This window comes from Leguminivora glycinivorella, chromosome 19 (genome assembly GCF_023078275.1).
Source record: "Leguminivora glycinivorella isolate SPB_JAAS2020 chromosome 19, LegGlyc_1.1, whole genome shotgun sequence".
NCBI classification, from domain to species: domain Eukaryota; kingdom Metazoa; phylum Arthropoda; class Insecta; order Lepidoptera; family Tortricidae; genus Leguminivora; species Leguminivora glycinivorella.
This window is the reverse complement of record NC_062989.1, coordinates 12,192,986-12,214,900: the sequence shown is the minus strand read 5'-3', so window position 1 is coordinate 12,214,900 and position 21,915 is coordinate 12,192,986. Positions and strand designations below refer to the sequence as shown.

At 42.6% G+C, this 21,915-nt stretch overlaps 2 protein-coding genes across 5 annotated transcripts in view; one reads left to right on the top strand and one right to left on the bottom strand.

Annotated features, from left to right (window-relative positions):
• The window catches only part of LOC125236829 (clathrin heavy chain), an 80,629-nt gene extending 63,659 nt beyond the window's left edge, over positions 1-16,970 (top strand). For 3 of the 4 annotated variants that reach the window (XM_048143761.1, XM_048143765.1, XM_048143763.1), the window contains 5 exons: positions 75-189; positions 12,796-12,962; positions 13,867-13,953; positions 14,592-14,718; positions 16,113-16,970. In XM_048143761.1, the coding sequence (XP_047999718.1) occupies positions 75-189; positions 12,796-12,962; positions 13,867-13,953; positions 14,592-14,718; positions 16,113-16,210 (594 nt within the window). In that variant the 3' untranslated portion in view covers positions 16,211-16,970. Of the gene's footprint in view, positions 1-74; positions 190-12,795; positions 12,963-13,866; positions 13,954-14,591; positions 14,719-15,334; positions 15,409-16,112 lie in introns of those variants that run through there. The other variant, XM_048143762.1, reaches the window with a different exon arrangement.
• Positions 16,971-17,967: 997 nt separating this feature from the next.
• On the bottom strand, positions 17,968-21,735 carry LOC125236701. The gene is made up of 2 exons (XM_048143617.1): positions 21,612-21,735; positions 17,968-21,268 (listed from the first exon to the last, which is right to left on the bottom strand). Exons 1-2 carry the CDS (start codon positions 21,648-21,650, stop codon positions 19,796-19,798), a joined length of 1,512 nt encoding a protein of 503 aa, XP_047999574.1. The 5' UTR covers positions 21,651-21,735; the 3' UTR covers positions 17,968-19,795.
• Between the last annotated feature and the right edge of the window lie 180 nt (positions 21,736-21,915).

Below are 21,915 nucleotides of genomic sequence, written 5' to 3'. Positions count from 1 at the left end.
CGCAAGGATTGAAATCCGTATTAAACTAGAGCATTCACAAGTTCACAGTTATATTATTTGTATATTTTTTTCAGGGACTACGAACATCGATAGACGCATTTGACAACTTCGACACAATCGCGCTCGCGCAACAACTGGAGAAACACGAGCTCACAGAGTTCAGAAGAATCGCCGCGTACCTATACAAAGGTAATATATCTTGCGTCGACAAACACAGTTTTACAAGTCAATCACAAAACCCAAAATGTACTTATTATTTGTGCCGTTTGTATATCCGAGGTCTTTATAGAGAGAGTACGTCGTAGACGTCGCATCGGACCGATAGATGGCGCCATCGTTCGTTGTAAGTCGCTCCGGCGTCACACCGCCGCGATGTTGGTAGTCCCATTTTCCCCACCTGCAACACAAGGCTCCTCGCGCCCCGACCCGCCACCAGCCACCCTCATTGTTTCGTCGAACGCCGAAGTGACCGGTTGTCGCGTATTCCGTTCGAACATTTTTACAGCATGGTGTCTCGAAATTAATCTTTTAGTTTCTATTTCCTTGTTACTTCTGGTCAAACCAGAGTTATTCGTGTTTTTATTTAAAAAGTGGCTTATAACATTTCGGAATTATGAAATTTTTCAATTTCATCCGTCAATTCTTTCTTCCCTTTTAATTTACGCTCGTTCGTCTTGAATAATGAGATATATTATGCCTCGCTAGCGATCATTATTCGTCTTTCGGGGTTCTCACGATAGAAATGAACGAGCGGTGCTTTATGATTCTACCCACTTTTTTTTTTTTTGTAAGAAAGTTCCATGCTGCAAAAATCGTTACCGTTAATCAGTTTTCTTTTTTTTAAACTATTCGCATTTCCGAGACTAAAGTAGGAAGTGTTATCCGCGTATTAAAAGTCTCGCGCGAGAATATAAGCGGTAACGTAGGTAAGTTGCTCCGCCGGGGACCACGTGCTCCGGGGACCACGTGCTTCGCGACCGCGTGCTGCGCGACCTGCGGGCTGCGGCGGCGGCGGCGGCGGAGGGCGCGGTGAAGGAATACCGCGCTCCAAGGAGGTTTGAATTTCTCCGACGAATGGGTGAGCAGCTTCATATTATTTTAGAAAGAACATGTTCGGTTTCCGATTCGGTGCGGAGGACGGCGGCCACGTGTCGGCGCCGAAACTTAGTGTAGCGCTGCGATAGCGCCACTGACCGCGGCAGTGTTGTCCGCCACGTCGGCGCCGCCGAAGTTGCGTAGAAGTTGCTTCCTCGTTAACGAGCCTCTGCGGTGCCGCCGAACAACGTTGTGGCCGCCGCATAGGCGTCGCGTGCGACGCTGTAAGTATGTCTGCTGCTGCCCCGACGCGAGCGCCGCGCCGTTAGTGATCAGTCGTCAATACGCAGGCTACCAGCGCGGCCACCTACGCCGCGAGCCTGCTGAAGCTGTCCACCAATATCACTGGCCGCCACGCTTACGCTGGCGCCTAGATGGTGATGCAGAGCGTTCGTCTGCCGTGACAACGCCGCGATCCTGCTGAAGCTGTCCACCAGTATCGCTGGCCGCCACGCTTATGCTGGCGCCTCGATGGTGATGCAGAGCGTGCGTCTGCCTTGACAACGCCGCGAGCCTGCTGAAGCTGTCCACCAGTATCGCTGGCCGCCACGCTTATGCTGGCGCCTCGATGGTGATGTAGAGCGTTCGTCTGCCGTGACAACGCCGCGATCCCGCTGAAGCTGTCCACCAGTATCGCTGGCCGCCACGCTTATGCTGGCGCCTCGATGGTAATAAAGAGCGTGCGTCTGCCGTGACAACGCCGTGATCCTGCTGAAGCTGTCCACCAGTATCGCTGGCCGCCACGCTTATGTTGGCGCCTCGATGGTGATGCAGAGCGTTCGTCTGCCGTGACAACGCCGCGAGCCTGCTGAAGCTGTCCACCAGTATCGCTGGCCGCCACGCTTATGCTGGCGCCTCGATGGTAATGCAGAGCGTGCGTCTGCCCTGACAACGCCGCGATCCTGCTGTAGCTGTCCACCAGTATCGCTGGCCGCCACGCTTATGCTGGCGCCTCGATGGTGATGCAGCGAGCTCATCTGCCGTGACAACGCCGCGATCCTGCTGTAGCTGTCCACCAGTATCGCTGGCCGCCACGCTTTTATGCTGGCGCCTCGATGGTGATGTAGAGCGTTCATCTGCCGTGACAACGCCGCGAGCCTGCCGAAGCTGTCTACCAGTATTGCTGGCCGCCACGCTTATGCTGGCGCCTCAGTGGTGATGCGGAGCGTAATACTGTTAACCGCTGCACAGGCGTCGCAATCCTTCTGCTGCGTCTGCCGTGACAACGCCGCAAGCTACTTGAAGTTTTCCACCGGTGTCGTCGGCCGCCACGCTGATGCTGGCGCCTTGATGTCGTCTCGATCGCACGAGGTAAGATTGCAGACGCGGCGACCTTCATCGCGCCACCGAGCGCAATACTGCGGCTGCCGCGAAGGCGTCGCTAATTTTCCTGCCGCGTTTGCCGTGACGACGCCGCGAACTCTGTCGATGCTGTTCACCGATGTAGCTGACTGCCACGCTGGCGCCGGTGCCTCCCGCGCTGACGGCGGCGACCTCGAGAGGGCCACCGACCACGATACTGCGTGACGCGACAGGGTCATCGAAGACGCCTTTCGCGCTGACGACGGTCGTCTCAATCTCACCGCCGAACGTAACACCGTCTGCTGCAGTGACAAGCTGGTAAGATTGCTGATGTGCTCCCTTGGTGTCGCTGGCCGCCACGCTGACGTCGGCGGCTGCCGTCGCGCCTAAGATGTCACGCTCACCGCGAACACTGTCTTCCGCTACAATGGTGCCACGACCACGACTATCCAGGCCCCGTCTGCTACGGTATCGTTGCAGACTCTGTTGCTGACCAGGATGATACTACCCTCCAATGTGACGCCGGGCGCCGCTATCAGCTGACATCCCGTACACTATGGTATCTACTCTTCTCTTTCCAGTTCCCGTGAAGTACTTTGACAGTATTTACACTCTATTTTGACCAAGGACTCCTCCGTCGCCGAAGTGAGAACAGATAAATTCTAAAGATGTTACGTCCTAACGTGGCTTGGCCACCCATAGTTGAACGAGGTAAGACGTCAATAACCGGACGAGGAGCCGCACTGCTGCGAGCCCGAGGGTGTCCTGCCTGACGATGTTCGCGAGCTATCTAATCGGAGAGGCGCCTCGCGAGACGACCCTGTGATTCCTGTACATCGCTCATTGTGTAGGTCAAAGACATCGTAAAGGTTTGCGGAATTAAAAATAAATAAAAAATCTCTTTCAGAATGTCCAGATCTGAATTCGAGCCAGCGTCCTGCATCCTGAGCGTGCGTCTGTTTACCGGGCGGACACCAAAACCGATCGGTAATCTGGCTGCGGGGGTTCCAAGTACACGAGGATTTCCCGGAGGCTTGTGGCGCCCCCTGTCCATTCGATAGATGAACTTGTTCGCCGAGCCTCTAATAAACAAATTGGGAAAAATAAACCCGCTTCGCCTTAGTGAACTTGAGATTCCAGCTCAAAGCGAAAGGGGCCAGGAACTCAGGAGGACTTCAGTAGTTATCATCTGGCTCGACTATACTGAATTAATAGTGCTTGATTCGATCGTAGACCCTGATTTCATCAATTTCACAACTTTCGTAGTCTACAGAGGAAGGTTGCACCGCTGCAGTTTCCAGCATTACCTCGTACAGCTGCCGATAGCTGTAGGCCAATCGCTCCTGTTTTGCTTGCATCTGCAGCCCGATAAGACCTTCAATAATCGTAACATTGTACGAAGTAAAGCTCTTCCGATGGAAAATAATCTTCAACAGGCGGTGGCGCTGGCGACTGAAGTGACATGCAGCCGGATTAAGGTTCGCATTAGCACTATATGCTATGCACAGTTCGGTTGTATGTTATGTTATGCTGTACGATGGCAGGACTACATCTCTTCTGTTAAGAGTAACTACGACAGACGACAGTAACTGCTGACTCCAACAGACTGTCGTACGAGGTCAGTATGCACCCCCTGGGAGCCAAGTGATCTTCGGTGACCTCGCCTTCTTCTGCTTCGCCCGTCATCGTACCTCTTCGTCTGCGAGAGCCCTGCATTACGCCGTACAACGGTACGTATTAAGCCTCCGCCACACATAAAGCGCATTCCGCTTCGCTAACGCTACGCTATCAGCGCGCTGAACGCGCGCGCATTCCGCTCGCGTCCCGCGCGCGTTGCGCTCGCAATCCGCGCTCGTTAGTTCCCGCTAGCGCCCACTAGGCGCAACGCCAGCGTTTGTGCGGTGCACCGCCATTATTGCGCTCCGCCCACGCACTCAAAGCGCGCATGTGTGGCGGTGTTTTAATTCACCCCTTGACCTGCTACCACGACGTGTTCAGCAACCACCAGCGATGCGACACGGACGTCACCTCTCAGTCTACGCTGTCGACCTTCATTGCACGAAGTAGAAATCCGTCGCATCGGGTTTTGGATTAGGTAATGGATTACCCTAAGAGTCAATGACTGACTTGAAGAAATCGACTAATACCTCCGTCCAGTGTAGTAGCAATCGACAGCGCTCGTACTTTTCATCTTCTAGGCTAGTTTTACCGAGCGATCAGTATCCTCAAATGCCCTCACTAAAAAGAGTTCAGAGTTGAGGAGTCTCGCTTGCAACCGCGCTCGCTTGACGCGAAATAGTCTGATCGAAAATACCAATATTGTAACAAATAGCCCTTGGGCGTGTGAGTGATGACCTTTTTCTGTCTTTGATATGGACGTAGGACGTTGGACTTTAAATAGTCATATCAAAGCTAATATTGATTTTGATAATTTTTACGAAGGGTTGACAAAAGCAGTATCAATTACGTTACTCTGCTACAGTACAGATAGTTACACTACTTTTACAGTTAATTTCCACACTTTGTGTCTGAAATTGGGTTTATAACCTGATAAAATAACGTGTCTGTTAATAATAATAGTGTATCTAAAGTTTTTGTATCTTGTTCAAGTCAGCCTCGCCTACATCTTTTTTTTGGTTTTGATCTGCGATGTATAATAATGTCATTTCTCTAACTATTCGCTGACTAAAGCTAAACGTCATCACGAAAATCTCTTTAGGCGTTTCTGGCACCGAGATATTCGCGGATCGAAGGCGATTTCGACTGATACATCTGTCAAATCGGTTCAACAACTGATTCACTTATTCTTCTATGCTATGCCAATAGAACTACCAAAGGCTTGCGCGCCAGCTGACTCGCCACCAGGAGATAATAAACAGGTCTCTATAAAGACCTCGGATATACAAACGGCACAAATAATATAAAAATTTTACCTTCCAATAAAATTATTATTATTTTGCCTGGTATATCCGAGGTCTGAGTGATGCCTTCCTGGTAGGCTTAATATACCGTCGGCACTTCTCCTCAACAATGAGGGTGGCTGGTGGCGGGTCGGGGCGCGAGGAGCCTTGTGTTGCAGGTGGGGAAAATGGGACTACCAACATCGCGGCGGTGTGACGCCGGAGCGACTTACAACGAACGATGGCGCCATCTATCGGTCCGATGCGACGTCTACGACGTACTCTCTCTATAAAGACCTCGGATATACCAGGCAAAATAATAATAATTTTATTGGAAGGTAAAATTTTTATATAAATCATTGCAAAGCACATAATTTTGCAAGAGTCAGACCAAGTTAAGGTTCAATATTGTCCATTCCAATTGAGCCGTTTAGCAAGAAAGATGTTGTTGTATTCCTAAGACACCCCAGAGGTGCAAAGGGCCTTCACAAGCTCGCACCACGCCTTCCTATCTTCAGCGACCCTCGTGGCCTCGCTCCAGAAAGATGTAGTAATACATTAAACAGCTCGGTTTATGGAGACATATTTCGGACAGTCTCTCGCGATAAACCTCACAGAAATGGTTGCTCTGCGCAGCAATTTCCATACGAGGCGGGCCGTTCTGAGTGTGCTTTGACAGGTTTTTTGCACGTTGCGCAGAAATCTCAATGTCTCTTGGTAATAGGTTTTAGTGTCACGCGGACCATCCGGGCGGTTAGCTCCGCCGGAGCAATGTATATAAGGGCATTTTCAGAATTTGAGACCCCCCAATTAGCATAAGCTGTTAAGACCCCTTACTCCTTAGAGCGCTCATCAATTTCACGAAACGGCCATCGATAGATGGCGTTGGCGCTCGGTACGCGAGCACCGGCAACTCAACGCGCGTTTCAACGCAGACACGAATAATCTTGATAGTTTTGAATTAAATTGCTAATAACATAATTTTCAATTTTATATGGGGACTCTTTATTTAATTTCATATTCATGGTATGGTAGTAGTAAATAAGGTATATGAATGTAGTAAAAGTATAGTATTAGTCTAAATGTACATATATAAATTCAGGTTTCCTAATTGATTGATTCAACAACCAACACCGCTGAGCCGAAACTACGAAAGCTAGAAAGTCGAAATTTGTATAGATTGCATTAACAAAATTTCGAAGAGATAAGAATCGATTATGAAAATTTACAACCCTAGTAGAGGGAAAAAGGGGGTGAAAGTTTGTAGCGGGATCAATTTGTTTTTTTTTATTAGGAAAATTTTAGTTAGGAACTTGAAATTAGAGAATAGTTTAATAGTGATTTCTGTTTTTTAGGGTTCCGTAGTCAACTAGGAACTCTTATAGTTTCGCCATGTCTGTCTGTCCATCCGTCCGTCCGTCCGCGGATAATCTCAGTAACCGTAAGCACTAGAAAGCTGAAATTTAGTAACAATATGTATATCAATCACGTCAACAAAGTGCAAAAATGAAAAATGGAAAAAAATGTTTTATTAGTGTAAAGTGTAAAGTGGGGGCTGATTTTTTTTTTCATTCCAACCCCAACGTGTGATATATTTTTGGATAGGTATTTAAAAATGAATAAGGGTTTACTCGTTCGGTAGATCGTTTTTTGATAATATTAATATTTTCGGAAATTATCACAGTTATACTGACTTTCATATTTTTATAAGAACAGCATGCACTTACGTCCAGAACAGTGACATTTGGTGCATTGGAACTGCTCATGATGTGTCACTTTTTAACCGTCGCCTCAAATCTGAGAGATTTGAGGCGAGGTTCTCAATTCGTCTGTATGTTTATTTATTTTTTTCATTTTTTTATGTTTGTTCCTCGATATCTCCGTTGTTACTGGACCGATTAAAAAAAAAATTGAATGTATATGAATACAGATTGGTCCCATTTTTCTCAGAACCCAGTTCTGATGATGGGATCCTGGAGTAATCGAGGGAACTCCTCGAATCTGAAAGGCATACGTATGGTGATTTTTGTGTTTTTAAAGGAACAGCATGCATTTAGGTACGGAACAGTGACATTTGGTGCAGTGGAACTGCTGATGATGGCCAGAACGGAACTTCTCAAATCTGAACGGCACGCTTATAGTGACTTTGGTATTTTTATAAGAACAGCATGCACTTTCGTCCAGAACAGTGACATTTGGTGCAGTGGAACTGCTGATGATGGTCAGATCAGAACCGATCTTCTCAAATCTGAACGGAACACTTATAGTGACTTTGGTATTCTTATAAGAACATCATGCACTTACGTCCAGTCCAGAACAGTGATATTTGGTGCAGTGGAACTGCTGATGATGGTCAGAACACTCAGAACCAAACTCTTCAAATCTGAACGGCACGCTTATAGTGACTTTGGTATTTTTATAAGAACAGCATGCACTTACGTCCGGAACAGTGACATTTGGTGCAGTGGAACTGCTGATGATGGTCAGAACCGAACTCCTCAAATCTGAACGGCACACTCATAGTGACTTTGGTATTTTTGTAAGAAAAGCATGCATTTAAGTTCAGAACAGTGACATTTATTTAGTTATGTTTGTTAAGCATAATTATTGAGTTTTCAAGTCAAAGTTTGTCAAGCTTCGATTTCTTATAATCGGATTCATGAGGAATTGAGAAACTCCTCAAACCTTAGCGTTATACGTATATTGATTTGTGTTGCCATCAAATAATTAAAGCATTAAAAGCAGTTTTAAAAAATACCTACACATTTCTACATAATCCAACATTCGCAAGTAGCTTTCACCACAACCCGAAAGGCGGCGGTTTTTTTTTTCTTAAAAAATATTAAACGTTTTTTTATGGGATAGGAGGCAAACGAGCAGATAGGCTGCCTGATGGTAAGCGATCACTGCCGCCCATGGACACCAGAAGCACCAGAAGTGTTGGAGGTGCGTTGCCGGCCTTTAAGATGGATGTACGCTCTTTTCTTGAAGGTTTGATGGTCGCATTGGTCCGGAAATACCGCTGGCGACAATTCATTCCACAGTTTAACTGGCATGACGTGACCAAATTTGCAAAACGTTGCGTCTTAGAAACATTTTAAAGGGTGAAAATCAAAATATATACACCGTGTCCAATAAGTTTGAATACAGCACAAATAGCCAATAAAACAAAATGAACAAATAGTTACTACATTATTATTATATTTTATGAATGGCACTCTTATTTACTACATTCACAACAAATGTTTTGGAATAACTCCAGCATTAACTTGTTTACCAGCCTCAAACGCTTCTCAAACGGATCACACGCGGCACGCACCGTTTTCTTCACATTTCATCCCAAATACTCTCAATAATCATTTTTGAAATGATCTAGGTTTATGATTTTATAAAAATTTAGTCTTCAAAGCATGTATGACCATACAAAGTAGTCTAATACGCCTAAACCTGGAGGCCTGGGTGGCCACTCATGTTTCGGATAAAAAACTGCCAAATTAGTCTGAAACTACGCTAGAATACCATTTGCCGAATGTGCTGGAGGTGCGTCTTGTTGGGACACATGATACTCATTCCCAAGCATCCTTTTTAACTTTAAGGCATTTTTTTCTCCAAAACCTTGGTTTTAAAGAAAAAAACGTTGATTTTAACGCTTTTATCTGTAAGTACTGAAGGTAGTTTACCTCGCTTACATACTGCATCCCACACCTGGGCCGATGGTGAGCTCTGGAACCTAGGCACATTTTTCTAGTTGCCCGGAACGTTATCTATCCTCGGTACCCATAATAGTTTATTTTGGACACGTGGCGTCTGTTTTATCACATACAGATTCTGCTTATAAAAAATAACTCGTCACCTGCGTGCCGAGCAAGTATTTTGTTGGCACTTTACCTCTTTGTTTTTCTTAGACACTTCGGAAATTTCATGAACTTTGTGCTTGTATTTTATTAAAAGGAATATACTCTTCAGTTTAAATAAGAATTTGATGGCCTGTGATCCCTATATCTTTAGAACTGAGGTAAAATGTGAGTATTCGGACTTATTGGACACGGTGTACATGTTCGTTCTAAAAGTAGCTGATCAAGCATCGTCGGTTTGGAAAGCCTGCGGTAAAATTTTTGCTCATTACTATACATATTCGATTTAAAGGGTTTTGAGATTTAGGAAATAAAACAACGCTTCATTAGATTTAATTTAATAGCATTATGTAATTATAATCTCAATGTAAGTGCAAGCAGTCTTATTTACAATAAACTTAAAAGCGGAAACAAATATATGCAGAAAGAAAAAAAAGAAGCTGTCAATACTGAATCGTCTAGGGTGGCTATGTATGAATAGCACAGAAAAGTATTAAAATAAAATAAAAACCGGCCAAAAGCGTGTCGGGCCACGCTCAGTGTAGGGTTCCGTAGTTTTCCGTATTTTTCTCAAAAACTAACCTATAAAGTTCAAAACAAATTTTCAAAGAAAGTCTTTGTAAAGTTCTATTTTTGTGATTTTTTTCATATTTTTAAACATATGGTTCAAAAGTTATAGCGATTATTTCCGAAAATATGAAAATTATCAAAAATCGATCTTAGTAAAACCTAATTCATTTTTAAATACCTATCTAACAATATATCACACGTTGGGGTTGAAATGAAAAAAAATATCTGCCCCCTCTTTACATGTAGGGGTACCCTAATAAAACATTTATTATTATTAACGACCTTCCACATATTTATAATGAGCCCAAACATGATGGGGTTATGATGAGGAGAATAGCAGTTCTGTTGACCACCTCCTGACTCCATCATGAGAACTTGGACCTCGTCTAGTTCGATGGTGCTCGTCAGCCCAAATCTAATGAGCCCGAACATGATGGGATTATGATGAGGAGAATAGCAGTTCTGTTGGCCACCTCCTGACTCCATCATGAGACCCTGGACCTAATCTAGTTCGATGGTGCTCGTCAGCCCAAATCTAATGAGCCCAAACATGATGGGGTTATGATGAGGAGAATAGCAGTTCTGTTGACCACCTCCTGACTCCATCATGAGACCCTGGACCTAATCTAGTTCGATGGTGCTCGTCAGCCCAAATCTAATGAGCCCAAACATGATAGGGTTATGATGAGGAGAATAGCAGTTCTGTTGACCACCTCCTGACTCCATCATGAGACCTTGGACCTCATCTAGTTCGATGGTGCTCGTCAGCCCAAATCTAATGAGCCCGAACATGATGGGGTTATGATGAGGAGAATAGCAGTTCTGTTGAACATCTCCTGCCTGACTCCATCATCATGAGAACCAGAACCTCATCCTGGTCCCAAAATATAATAATAATTCAAACTCTCAACAAACTTCACGTATAACTTAAAATCCAAAATCATATGAAAAGCATGTCGAATGCTAAAATTGCATAAGGTGTAAAAAGGATCAAGATTTGTTTAGTCGCAGTTTACGGCACTTCTCGGAACTATCGAGCTGCTTACGAAAGCTAGGTGCGCCGGACGATCAAACGCAGGTCCGTTGTCTTCGAGCGCTCGGCGCAGACTGAGCGGGCTCGAACGAACGAGTCTTCATCGATGTGCCTTTTCTAGGTCATCGGTGGCCTTCCCATCCTTGATACAGGATATTTGGCGGGATCTTCCGCCGCCCACGACAGTGGGCGGGTCTTTTCATTGCCCTCGTTGAGAGCTGTGGCTTCTGCGAGATTGCGTCTAGCCCGTCTGACCGGGACAGGCCTGACGCAAGCTCAGTGTGTGGAGCGGGTGCCTTCTAGGCGCGGCTTCTTGTACTGGCCGCCGTTGGTGTTGGTGGCCAGTCTGCGGCTGGCAGGTGGCCTGTCAGCGGCGTAGTGGGGGCGACGGGTGCTCCATTTCCGTCGTCCTTGTGGGGTGGCTGGTGTCCTCTAGGCTTGCGTGGGTTGTCGGGGGCGACGAGGTACCCTGCTCGTCGTCCTGGGCTGTCGGCTCGTGAGGGCTGGCAGCGGTGGCGGCGTTCGTCCGGCGGGCGCGCGTGTAGCGGCGCGGCGGACTGCCGGCGGGGGCTGTGGCCGGCCGGTGGTCCGGGGCCGGTCGGGGAGATTGCGGTGGGCGCTGGGTTGGCGGGTTCCATGGTGCCCTGTGGGGGCGCCTTGGAGCAAGTAGGAGCGCGTTTGGCGCCCTTGCGGGGGCCAGCGCTCGGCTTGCGTGTTCTGCGGGTGCTGGGGGCCGCGGGGGGTGCGGCCTGCTGTCCGTTTGCCACAGCGGGCGCTGCGGCGGACGCGGGGCTGCTGAGCGGGCTCGCGTTAGCACAGTGTCTTTTATTCGAATTTTAGGTGTTTTAAAAACATATCTATCGACAGAAAGGTATGTCTTATATGTATGATTTTTTTCTTATAGGTCAATAAGAAGTTCTAGTTTAGGATAATATTATTTAAGAGTTACAAAAAATGCAGGAATCGCAGGAAAAATACATAATGTAAACCTCTTTTTATCGAAAAAATGGGGAGGATACGGAAGGTTATTTATCCACCATTTCAAGTAAATCTTAAAATGTCAAAGTATTAGCTAACTCGTACAGGATATAACAAATAGGATTGTGATCATTTATTACCCCAAATAACATTTTTAACAGCACAATCACGATTCTAAACGAGCTATCCCACTATGAAAATTGAAAACGTCTTCCGAAAAAACTGATTTTTCGGAAGTATAAAAAGACATATTTTAAAGTAGTACCAATTGACTTTCTAGCTTAAGATATGTACTTTTAGGAACATTATCATTTTTTTAATAATCATTTATAGTTTCTTTATAATTTTGAATGAAAAAGGTTCTATTTTGCAAAAAACGCTCGTCTTTAGGAATAAGGCCTCTTAACAAAAATTAACTCTTGTCAGTTTTGTGACGTTAACTATCGTCAATTCGTCACAAAACTGATGTATGAAATTTCTATAAAAAATACTGTTTTTGTGTTAATTACATACACTTTAAGCGATAATCTACATTCGGAATGTGAAAAAAGAAACAGACAGATTTTATGCTTAATGGTCATTGGTCGTCACAAAACTGACAGCGAGTTAGTTTTTGTTAACAACTTACGCTAATTGGATCCCCCCAAATTCTGAAAATGCCCATAAAAGCTTATGGAGCGTTCTAGAATGGCGCGGAGGCGTCCGCGCGACTTGTACATACTACGGTGAGCGTTTTAGTATCGCGCTGAGCGCACACGTCCGCATGAAGCGGTCACCCGTTGACCACGAATGCTGTAAAGTGTTCGAAACGTCGGGATGAATCGTAAATTCATTATACGCGATTTAATCCGTTTCCATAGTTTTATTCCATAAATCTATGTCAAAAGTGACACTTAACGCCACCTACAATTATAATCGAAAGCTACAAGTCATTTTTTGTGGCGCCATCTATGTGTGGTATAGTGTATGCTCATTCTTAGGCGGTCGCATTTGAATGTATGGGATGGTATGATCTTCCGATATTTAATCTATGCTGAAACCAACGTTTGATGTCTGGTTTCAGGAAACAACCGGTGGAAGCAGTCCGTGGAGCTGTGCAAGAAGGACGCGCTGTACGCGGACGCCATGGAGTACGCGGCCGAGTCGCGCCAGCCCGACGTCGCCGAGGAGTTGCTCGACTGGTTCCTGCAGCGCGACAACTACGAGTGCTTCTCCGCGTGTCTCTACCAGGTATAAACACAAACTACGAGGTGCACTGGACAACACTATATTCCCATTACGAATTGAACGGAATAAACGTAAACAAACAGCTGTCACTGTCAAAGTAACACGTGCAGCTCGAGTCAGGGGTTCTTAAAGTAATGAAAGGGTTGAGGGGTTGAAATTTATTTTCGTTTAAACAGAGTCATTATTTGTGTAATGGAATATGTAAAGATTTTTAATAAACTTATAAAATGTCGGCAATTTTAATACATCGAATGATGCAATTTTTTATAGCACCGGCCACACCTTTGTTTACAATAATTCCGGCTAATTCAAAATAGGAAAATAAGGGCCGGTTGCATCAAACCATGTGTCATCGTTAAAGCGTTCGTTAAATTTTATTGTATGGGAACTTCCATAGACGTTTGTTGCGTGACGATGATGTGTCTGTCAAATGTGGTTGATGAAACTAGTGCTCCCTAAGGTGCTGCTATCTAAGTGGACGGTCAAACGGCGGCTTCCAACGAGCGTGTTGTGTCCATAATGGATACACGAGGTTACTGTAACAAACCCCGCCCCGCTGAACGCTTCGCTACACTCAACAACAGGCGGATGCACACAAAGCGAGGCCAAGGTCCTACATACCCGTGCCGCGGCCGAGACAGGTCGTTCGACCGAGGAAAACTCTCGCGCTACCTCGGCCGAGTCACGACTGCATTACCCATTTGCAGCGCATGGACAGAGTGCCTCGCCTTGTGTGGACCTCGTCTGTAGAGGTAGTTACATTGGCCATTTGCCGTGCGAGGGAATTGCCTCGCTAAAAGTTAAATTGACAAACATAAGTGACAGTCGGTAAATCGCAAGAATCAGTATTAGTCATGAATGTAATATAACATTTACGTGGGACTTAATAAGTTTATTTGTTTTTCAGTGTTACGACCTATTGAAACCCGACGTTGTTATCGAATTGGCGTGGAGGCATAACATCATGGACTTCGCCATGCCCTTCCTTATCCAGGTCAGTTGAAACTCAAATTTGAATTAATTAAATACTAAAAAAAAAGTGGTTCCGGGTCATCAGCTTACTAAGCTCGGCTTTCAGCATAAAATCACTTCTCACATTCACTATTTGCAAGGTCACAATGACACACTGGCAGGGCCGCCATGTGATATGGTTTGTAGTCCTTTTCTTCCATATATCTTGTGTATAGTTGACTTGATCGCTTTTTCTTTAGTGTACAGGATGTAACATTAATGCTGGTGATCCATTTAAGAGCATAACCGGTATCGAATAGCGGTTACGAATACCACTTCCTTTTTTTTAAATAAACACCATGAAAATTAAAGGTACTATAGAAGGTAATGTATAAGCCGTAGGATTTATCTTCGGCAATTATGTTACATAGTGTATGTTATCTATTTCAATTTACATATTACTTTATTTGAAAACGGCAAATGTACTAGAATTGTTTTCTCACTTCATCCACATTCGCGAATTTCTGTTTTGCCCTATGGTTGACTGGTAGAGAATGCCATAAGGCATTAAGTCCATCGTACTTTTTTTAAATTGTGCAATAAAGTTTAAATAAATAGGCACTGATATTAACTGTATCTAAATTATCATGCCCATGCTAACAACACTATTGTCGATTTCAGACTGTCCGCGAACTGACGACGAAAGTGGAGAAACTCGAGGAGGCGGACGCGAAGCGCAGCACAGAGAGCGCCGAGAACGACACCAAGCCCGCCATGATGATGGAGCCGCAGCTCATGCTCACCGCCGGTACGTACACATACTGTCAGTTAGACCTTATCTCCTGCTAGTGAGCGAAACATACTTGACACAACTTGCTAGAACTTGTTTCCTGCCAACTAGATCAAGAATGTGTCGTATTACAACTTATCTCCTGAGATTAGCTGGGTTCACTGACCGAGCAGCCTCACGAGGCGTTGCTTAGCGCGGTAAAACGTCCGTGCGCATTAGAGTGCACGTTTGCCTCACCCGTGCCAATTTGCTCGGCAAGATGGTGCCCTCAGTCAGCTGTTCAGAATAATGCTGCACATATTTATTTCCGGTTTTCTTTGGATATGGATTAAAAAGTAAAATAAATCATTCACGAGCCACGACATCAATATTTTTCATATGTAAGATCTAGAATGGTCTAACTGTGTCGGCGCAGATGTTAACTGGCGCTATCCAGTAGTCCAGTACATATCTGTGGGCCCAATAGTAAAAAAAGGTGAAAAAAAGTTCCACAGAACTGGTCGAAACTCGTATACATCTTTTGACTACCACAGATGTAATCCAATTCGTTATGAATTTTTGAAAGATTAACCTCTAAATATGTCTATGCCAAAATAGGTATATTCTTTTCTTAGATGTAGTTTGTTTCATTTAGAATCCACATCACGGGACATACCGAGTTATGAAAATAACACGAGACAAGGCAGGCTTTAAATATCATCTTAGTGTCTTTAGTGAGTAGTTTGCGATGGCTAACATGCATGCCTAACAAATTGTTAACGGCAATGTCTTATTGTCTTTTAGATTTGTATATTAATTTAATTGATTCTTTCATTGAAATATTTAGTTAAATTGATTTATTGGTTGCGTAAGTTGCGTTTTAATAGCACGCATTATTTTTGTTGAGATATTTGTGAGTTAATGGTTCACTAAATGATGGTTTTTGATAAGTAACGAAATAATAATGATGAGAGATTGACGAGTTTGTGTTTTTGGTGAGAAAACGTGCTAAAATAATAAATTTAATACTAGTTCATTTTATGATTATTTAATTACTTGACAAAATTTGATCGACATCTTTTTGTGTATTTTTTACTGGAATTTCATTGATGTTTTTGTTATAATCACTTATAACTTGTGAATATTGAAGTTCACTTTGTATAGGATCAATATGAGAAGCGTGTCCGGCTTTCACATTTGACCCTTTAATTTATCGTCACGGGCGTTTTTGCTAGTTCATATTTCTACTACTCGCTACACAGGATTAGCGGTAAACATATGAACTCTCAATAAACACTGACCATCGGTTTAACGGCCCAAACGTAAAGACCGAATACACTTCTCACGACACACATACCCGTGTCGGTAGACGGGCACGGTCTAAACATAAACGAGTGCGTGATGTAGAATAGTAACCGTGAGTTTACCCGCAGGTCCGTCGATGGCGTACCCGGGCGTGCCGGCGGGGTCGCCCTACGCCTACGCCGCGCAGGCGCCGTCGCCCGCGCCCTACCACGGCTACGGCATGTAGGGCTCCGCGCTCCCGGGACCCGAGCACAAGTGAGCGCCCCCAGGCCCGCAGGGCCCACTAGGAACCAACCGATACATACATTATGTCTGATACTCACTTTTATCTCAGCTCTAAAAACAACTCTTCGGAATATTTGTCGGTTGATAATATCGCATGTGCCGTTCTCGAGCGAGATATCCACCACGTTGTCGCTTAACCCTGAGGACGTTCTGACGGGTGCATTTTACTCGAGAATGTCACTTTATTACTGACGTTCTCACTTATAAAAAAATACTTTTGAAAATACTACCTTTGGTAGACTATTGTAGGACTGAGATAAAAATGACCAAATTTTAGATTTACGATAGGGATGAACGTTACGTCTCTCGCTGTTCTCGACTAGAAAACGGGAGAGAACGTATAAGCTCCTGAAGTGTTCGTTAAACGCGAATCGCGTACATAATATCTTAAAATATGAACACAGAACATGTTTTTTGACGAATTTGCATATTATCGTAAAAATGAGATTCATCTCCCGTCGTAAATCTAGATATATTGAGACGTAAAAATAACATTCGAAAGCGAGTAGCGCTACAGAAAAATCAATCGTTATTTATCGTTCATTGCAAAATTCCAATGGAGTCCCGGGCCCTCGGTCTCGTTGATATAAAGACGCGAGACACTATGCACTTGCGACGCGGCACCGTTCCGTCGACGTCGGCTATGTACGATAGACAGAACTCCCACTCTTACCGAGGCTTAAGTTACGCTCTAGTATTCTATTTAGTATTCTCGTTTTGTAAAAAGTTATTTCGTCGCAAGTGCATAGATACATTTAAGATTCACGAGTAGATTAGCGGTTGGGCCGACGACTAGAAATATAAAATGTTGGCCTGTACAAAATTATAATATATTTGATGGTAAAGTAGCTCTCGCTACGGAGTGCTTTATTTTTAAATGGAATGAGAGTTTTAATAGATGATCGGTCGTTGGGTTTGCGTAGTTGTCGCGTTAGGCCGCGCGCACACGATCATACCGCGGTGCGTTTAAGGCGGGATGCGCTAGTTTGTATAATCGTCGAAGTGTTTACAGCCAATGTTACAGTGTAGCTTGCCATGAGAGTGAACTATTAATAGTCGAGCGTTCAACTTATACAGGGTGTCCCAAGACCATGGGACATGAAGGGAAAGTACCTAAAATATCACAGATAGGATATATTGCTGAAAGAAGACTTTATTTTATTTTTAAAACTTGGTAAAACTGCATTCAAAAAAATTTTTTTTTTTTTTAATGTATGGACAAATTTTAAGGCTAAGGAGTCTGCCATGTAAAATGTTAAAATTCATGGTCTTCCTTTTATCTCCGACACTATGTTATTTAGAGAAAGATAATCTTTATGATGAAGCCTATCGATCGGTATGACAAAATTACAGGATGTTTTTTTTTTCTCGTGTAGCGGGTTTGATTCCCGGTTTAACCATGTAATTATTTAAAAATCTATGAATGGAGTTTTACTTAGTTTTAAAAATAAAATAAAGTCTTCTTGTAGCAAAATACCCTATCTACGATATTTAAGGTACTTTCCGTTCATGTCCCATAGTCTTGGGACACCCTGTATAATTACATTCATCGAAGCTTAGATCTATCACTAGGTGCATAATGTTCAATTTATATGTTGTTTGAAGTTGAGTGCCGCGAGCCGCGACCAGTAGCGAATGTCGTCCGAAATCTAAATTAATAAATTATTGAAATTAATACTTTAAATATTATTATTTGTCAATGTTATCAATATTATCAAATTGTATGTTAGTTTTCATTTATTATTTTTATATTACTGAAAAGACTCATAGTGGAAATGTTCATATTAAATAAACAGATCTAAAAAATATCAATCGAACAATAATTATATAAAATAGTGCAATAATAATACTTAAATCATATTATAACCAGATACCAACGAATAGTATGCACGAAATTTATCTTCGATAATGTACAAAAACACTATATTTCGGGAGTTGACCGCGTTTGTATGTATATAATGCTTTCTCACGTTTAGACTCGGCCAGAACCGGTCGGTTACAGGAAAAGAGGTTACGAATATCGTAACGGTTTCATAATTTCTAGATACGTTTAGGTTTAGTTTAGGCGAAATTAGTGGTACGATGTTATTTTTGAGTAAAATGTTGAACCGTGTGCGAGGTTTACACAACACGCTTTAGTTGCGTCCGTATCGCACTAGGAATGATGCCTTCGCTAGATAAGTGAAATATATCTCTTATGAAATAGCCGCCACTTAGCTGCTGCTGGCGAATATTAGCGCAAACTGTGTCGACTTATATGTTGGTCACTGTCGCGGTATTCGCCGGTAGGGCTCACATATGTCGGGCCGCGAGGCACTCTGGGGAACCTTAGCATTTTATGTATGTTACATTTTGTATACACATTATTATTTCGAGAGATTCATATTTTACCCAGTTTTACGCGGAATGACCCCAGAAATGCCTTATTATTATTAGAATACGTAGATTGCATTCATTTGTAATTCGTTCTGTATCTCAAAAGCATGCAGTCACAGAGACAAATCAGCTTAATGTATTAAATAAGACTATCAATGTTTTTCAGATACAGAATGCTTACATATTGTATAATGCGAATTGCAAATAAATCATTGATGTTAAAGTGATTCATTCAAATCATTCCTATCACATTATGATAATAATAATAGCAATTGTTATATGTTCATTTCTTTCGTAATAATACATCTTTAATATAAACTTGTGGAAAGAAAGTTCATTGTTCTATTATTAATATTGTATTTATTCATGTATGATAATGTTTTCCTGAATTTTATTATAGTAAGATTATATTGTATGAATAAACTAACTCGTGTTTTTGTATAACCCTTTTTCCCCAAACAAAGTAAGTGGCAATATGTGTGCCCAGCCCAGGGGCGGTCACGTGGTCAATTTGGCCAACAGTTAGAGTTACTAATTAGCCGGGTCCACACAGAGGGAGGCAACGTGATCACACGGCAAACGTCCAATGTAGACGTGCCTCGGCTGAGGCAGGATGCTCGGCCGCGGAAAACGCGCGCATGCCTCGGCCGAGACTTTTCTACTTAGCACGCTTGGCGCGTGAGCACATTGCTTCGTGGCCTGCCTCGCTTCGCTCTGTGTGGACCGAAAATCAATTCAACAGCAATTAGGTGATAAAAGACATATGAAGGGATAAACCTATAAAAATAAATAACGACTCATAGAGTTTACTTTGTCTATATTGGCCTCATGTAAACCGATATCATAATGCACGTTCCGACACTGGCGAATTCACCCTGTGCAGGGCAGGAGTAAAAGCCATAGAAAAAAAAAAACTCCCGGGCCAGTACTGACCACAAAAGATGCGTTTACATTTTTCGACTTAAAGGCGGAATACAAAATTCTAAACTATATTTAACAACAAATGGCAAATATTGAACTATTAAATAGTTGTCAAAATAACACGTTAGTATAAACTATATGTTGGTAAACTAGTTAACATTCTCCTAACTTCTATGACTTTGTAAGAAACATACATTTTGTATGAAATATTGCAATGGTGGAAGCCCATTTAAACTTTATTATCAAAGTATTTAATGTATTGGTTCTCCGCCTCTATAACTTGCCGACATGCGTCTTCCCACACCGCTCTATCAATCATTTCAATGCGTTCTTTTATTAAATTAAGATTACTTGTCAAGTCTTCCTCAACATTATTTAAAACTTCATCTGTTTTTAATGCTCTCCAAATATGTTCCATTGGATTCAGGTCAGGGTGATGAGGAGGCAGTCTTAGATCTGGGAAACCCTTTGACCTAACTAGTTCTTCAATGGTGTGGCTTTTGAATGTCGCTTGGCCTTTCAATACTAAATCATACAGTTCTACTTTATTCATTGTTTCCTCATAGTCAATATTTTGTTCGGTCAACCATGCATGCATAAAGCTTTTAGTAGAATTAGGATTAGGACAATTTTCAAATACACAATTTTCATTAGTCATGACAATAACAGCATTATCTGGCAAATTAGGCAGTAGTTGGTTTGTAAGCCATTTCTTATATTTCTTGAAATTCACACTTTCATCAGTTTTTGGATTCGCTTCATATATTAAGCAGGCATTTTGAACAAAACCTTGAGATCCTCCCGCATGAATAATTATGACCCGAATTCCTTTTGACCTTTTCTGTGCTTTTCCATTTTCGTTTTTCAATTTCTTCTGCATGGATGTCGCGTCAACGCAGTAATTGTCAGTAAAAACTATGTATCTACCTTCATTGCGATATTTTTGCAGTTGTTTTAGATATCTAAATCGAAACATTTGAACATCATGCCTTTCAACAAGTACTTTGTGATTATCTGGACCAGACCATTCAAAACCTGCATCATACACAATTTTTCGAAAAGATTCTTTGCAGCCTTTGTAATCAATTTTTTTTGTTACATTTTCCAGCAGTTGTTTTAATGTAGGCAATTTGTTATTTTTTGTCAGATATGAAATAATTGTTTGTCGAAGTAAAGACAGGTCATAGTTATCCAATGTTGATTTTGGGCAAATGCGTCTTCTTTTAGTTGGTGGCTTAAATATTGGTTTTGTGTCACTATATGTTGATGCTTTTGACCAAGCTTGTTGTTCTTCTTTTAGAACTTTGAATATTGTTCGTTGACTGTACCCAGTAGCTTTTGCAGCTCGCCGGCTAGGGCTCTTAGGATCAATAAGCTTTACTATTTCTGCCTCTTTTTTCATATGTTGGTAGACCCTAGCAATTATTACTTTAGTCTGTCCAGTTATATCATTTGTTGGTGCCATTTTAGTTTCCTCTGCTGTTTCTGTCAATGTGCTTGTCTTAATTTTGGTTTCCTCTGCGCCATCTGCAGATTTGCATGCATCATGTTGTTCTTCAATTTCTTTTAATATACTGTTTATAATACATTCACTATAACCTGTTGCTTGTACAGTTCGCCACATCGCATTGGTAAGATTTAGAACACCATTAAACTTTTCTTTTTTTATATGGTGATATACCCTAGCAACAACTTCTTTGGCCTGAAAAATTATAAAAAATATTTTTACAACCATACATCATTTTCATTGTGTATATTTCTGACACACCTCTACCTATTGTATAAGGAGACTCTGTATGAGAGAAACTGTAAAATGAGATTAAGTGAAATTTACAGGCAATCAGTTCGACCACTGAAAGGGAGCATTAATTTTATTGATTTTCTGCGAGTGTTCATTTATTAGTTTTTAGAGTTTTAGTTAATAAGTAACGATTCTCCAAGCAAAATTAAATAAATGAAAATTGGAATATACCTACTTATGACAAACTGATTTTATAATCAGGTTTATGCAGTGATATTTGAAATAAGGAAAGCAAAATCTTTACCTGGCTTCCAAGACATTTCTTCCCAGACATTATTGGCATCAAAGAACATATATTATAATTCTAATAGGTAATCACTTCTGTAGTCGAGAGAATATCTGAATCAAAACAATAAACAAACCTAATCTGTTTGACATTTTGCCAGCAAACTGCTCCAAATCAATGCCAACATAGAGCAAGACGACCGCATCGCGGTCCGCCAATCGAGCGGTCTGAGAGTGTATACCGTCTTTTATTATATCGACAATATGGCAATATTGGCAATTCCGTAATTGTGACAGATGCCAGTAAAATAAGTGAAGTGTTC

Bases quoted from the DNA above. Each gene is read 5' to 3' on its own strand.
- LOC125236701 (XM_048143617.1), bottom strand. From the start codon at position 21,650: ATGCCAATAATGTCTGGGAAGAAATGTCTTGGAAGCCAG. The intron at 21,269-21,611 runs GTAAAGATTTTG...ATAATTTTTCAG, and splicing joins AGAAATGTCTTGGAAGCCAG to GCCAAAGAAGTTGTTGCTAG.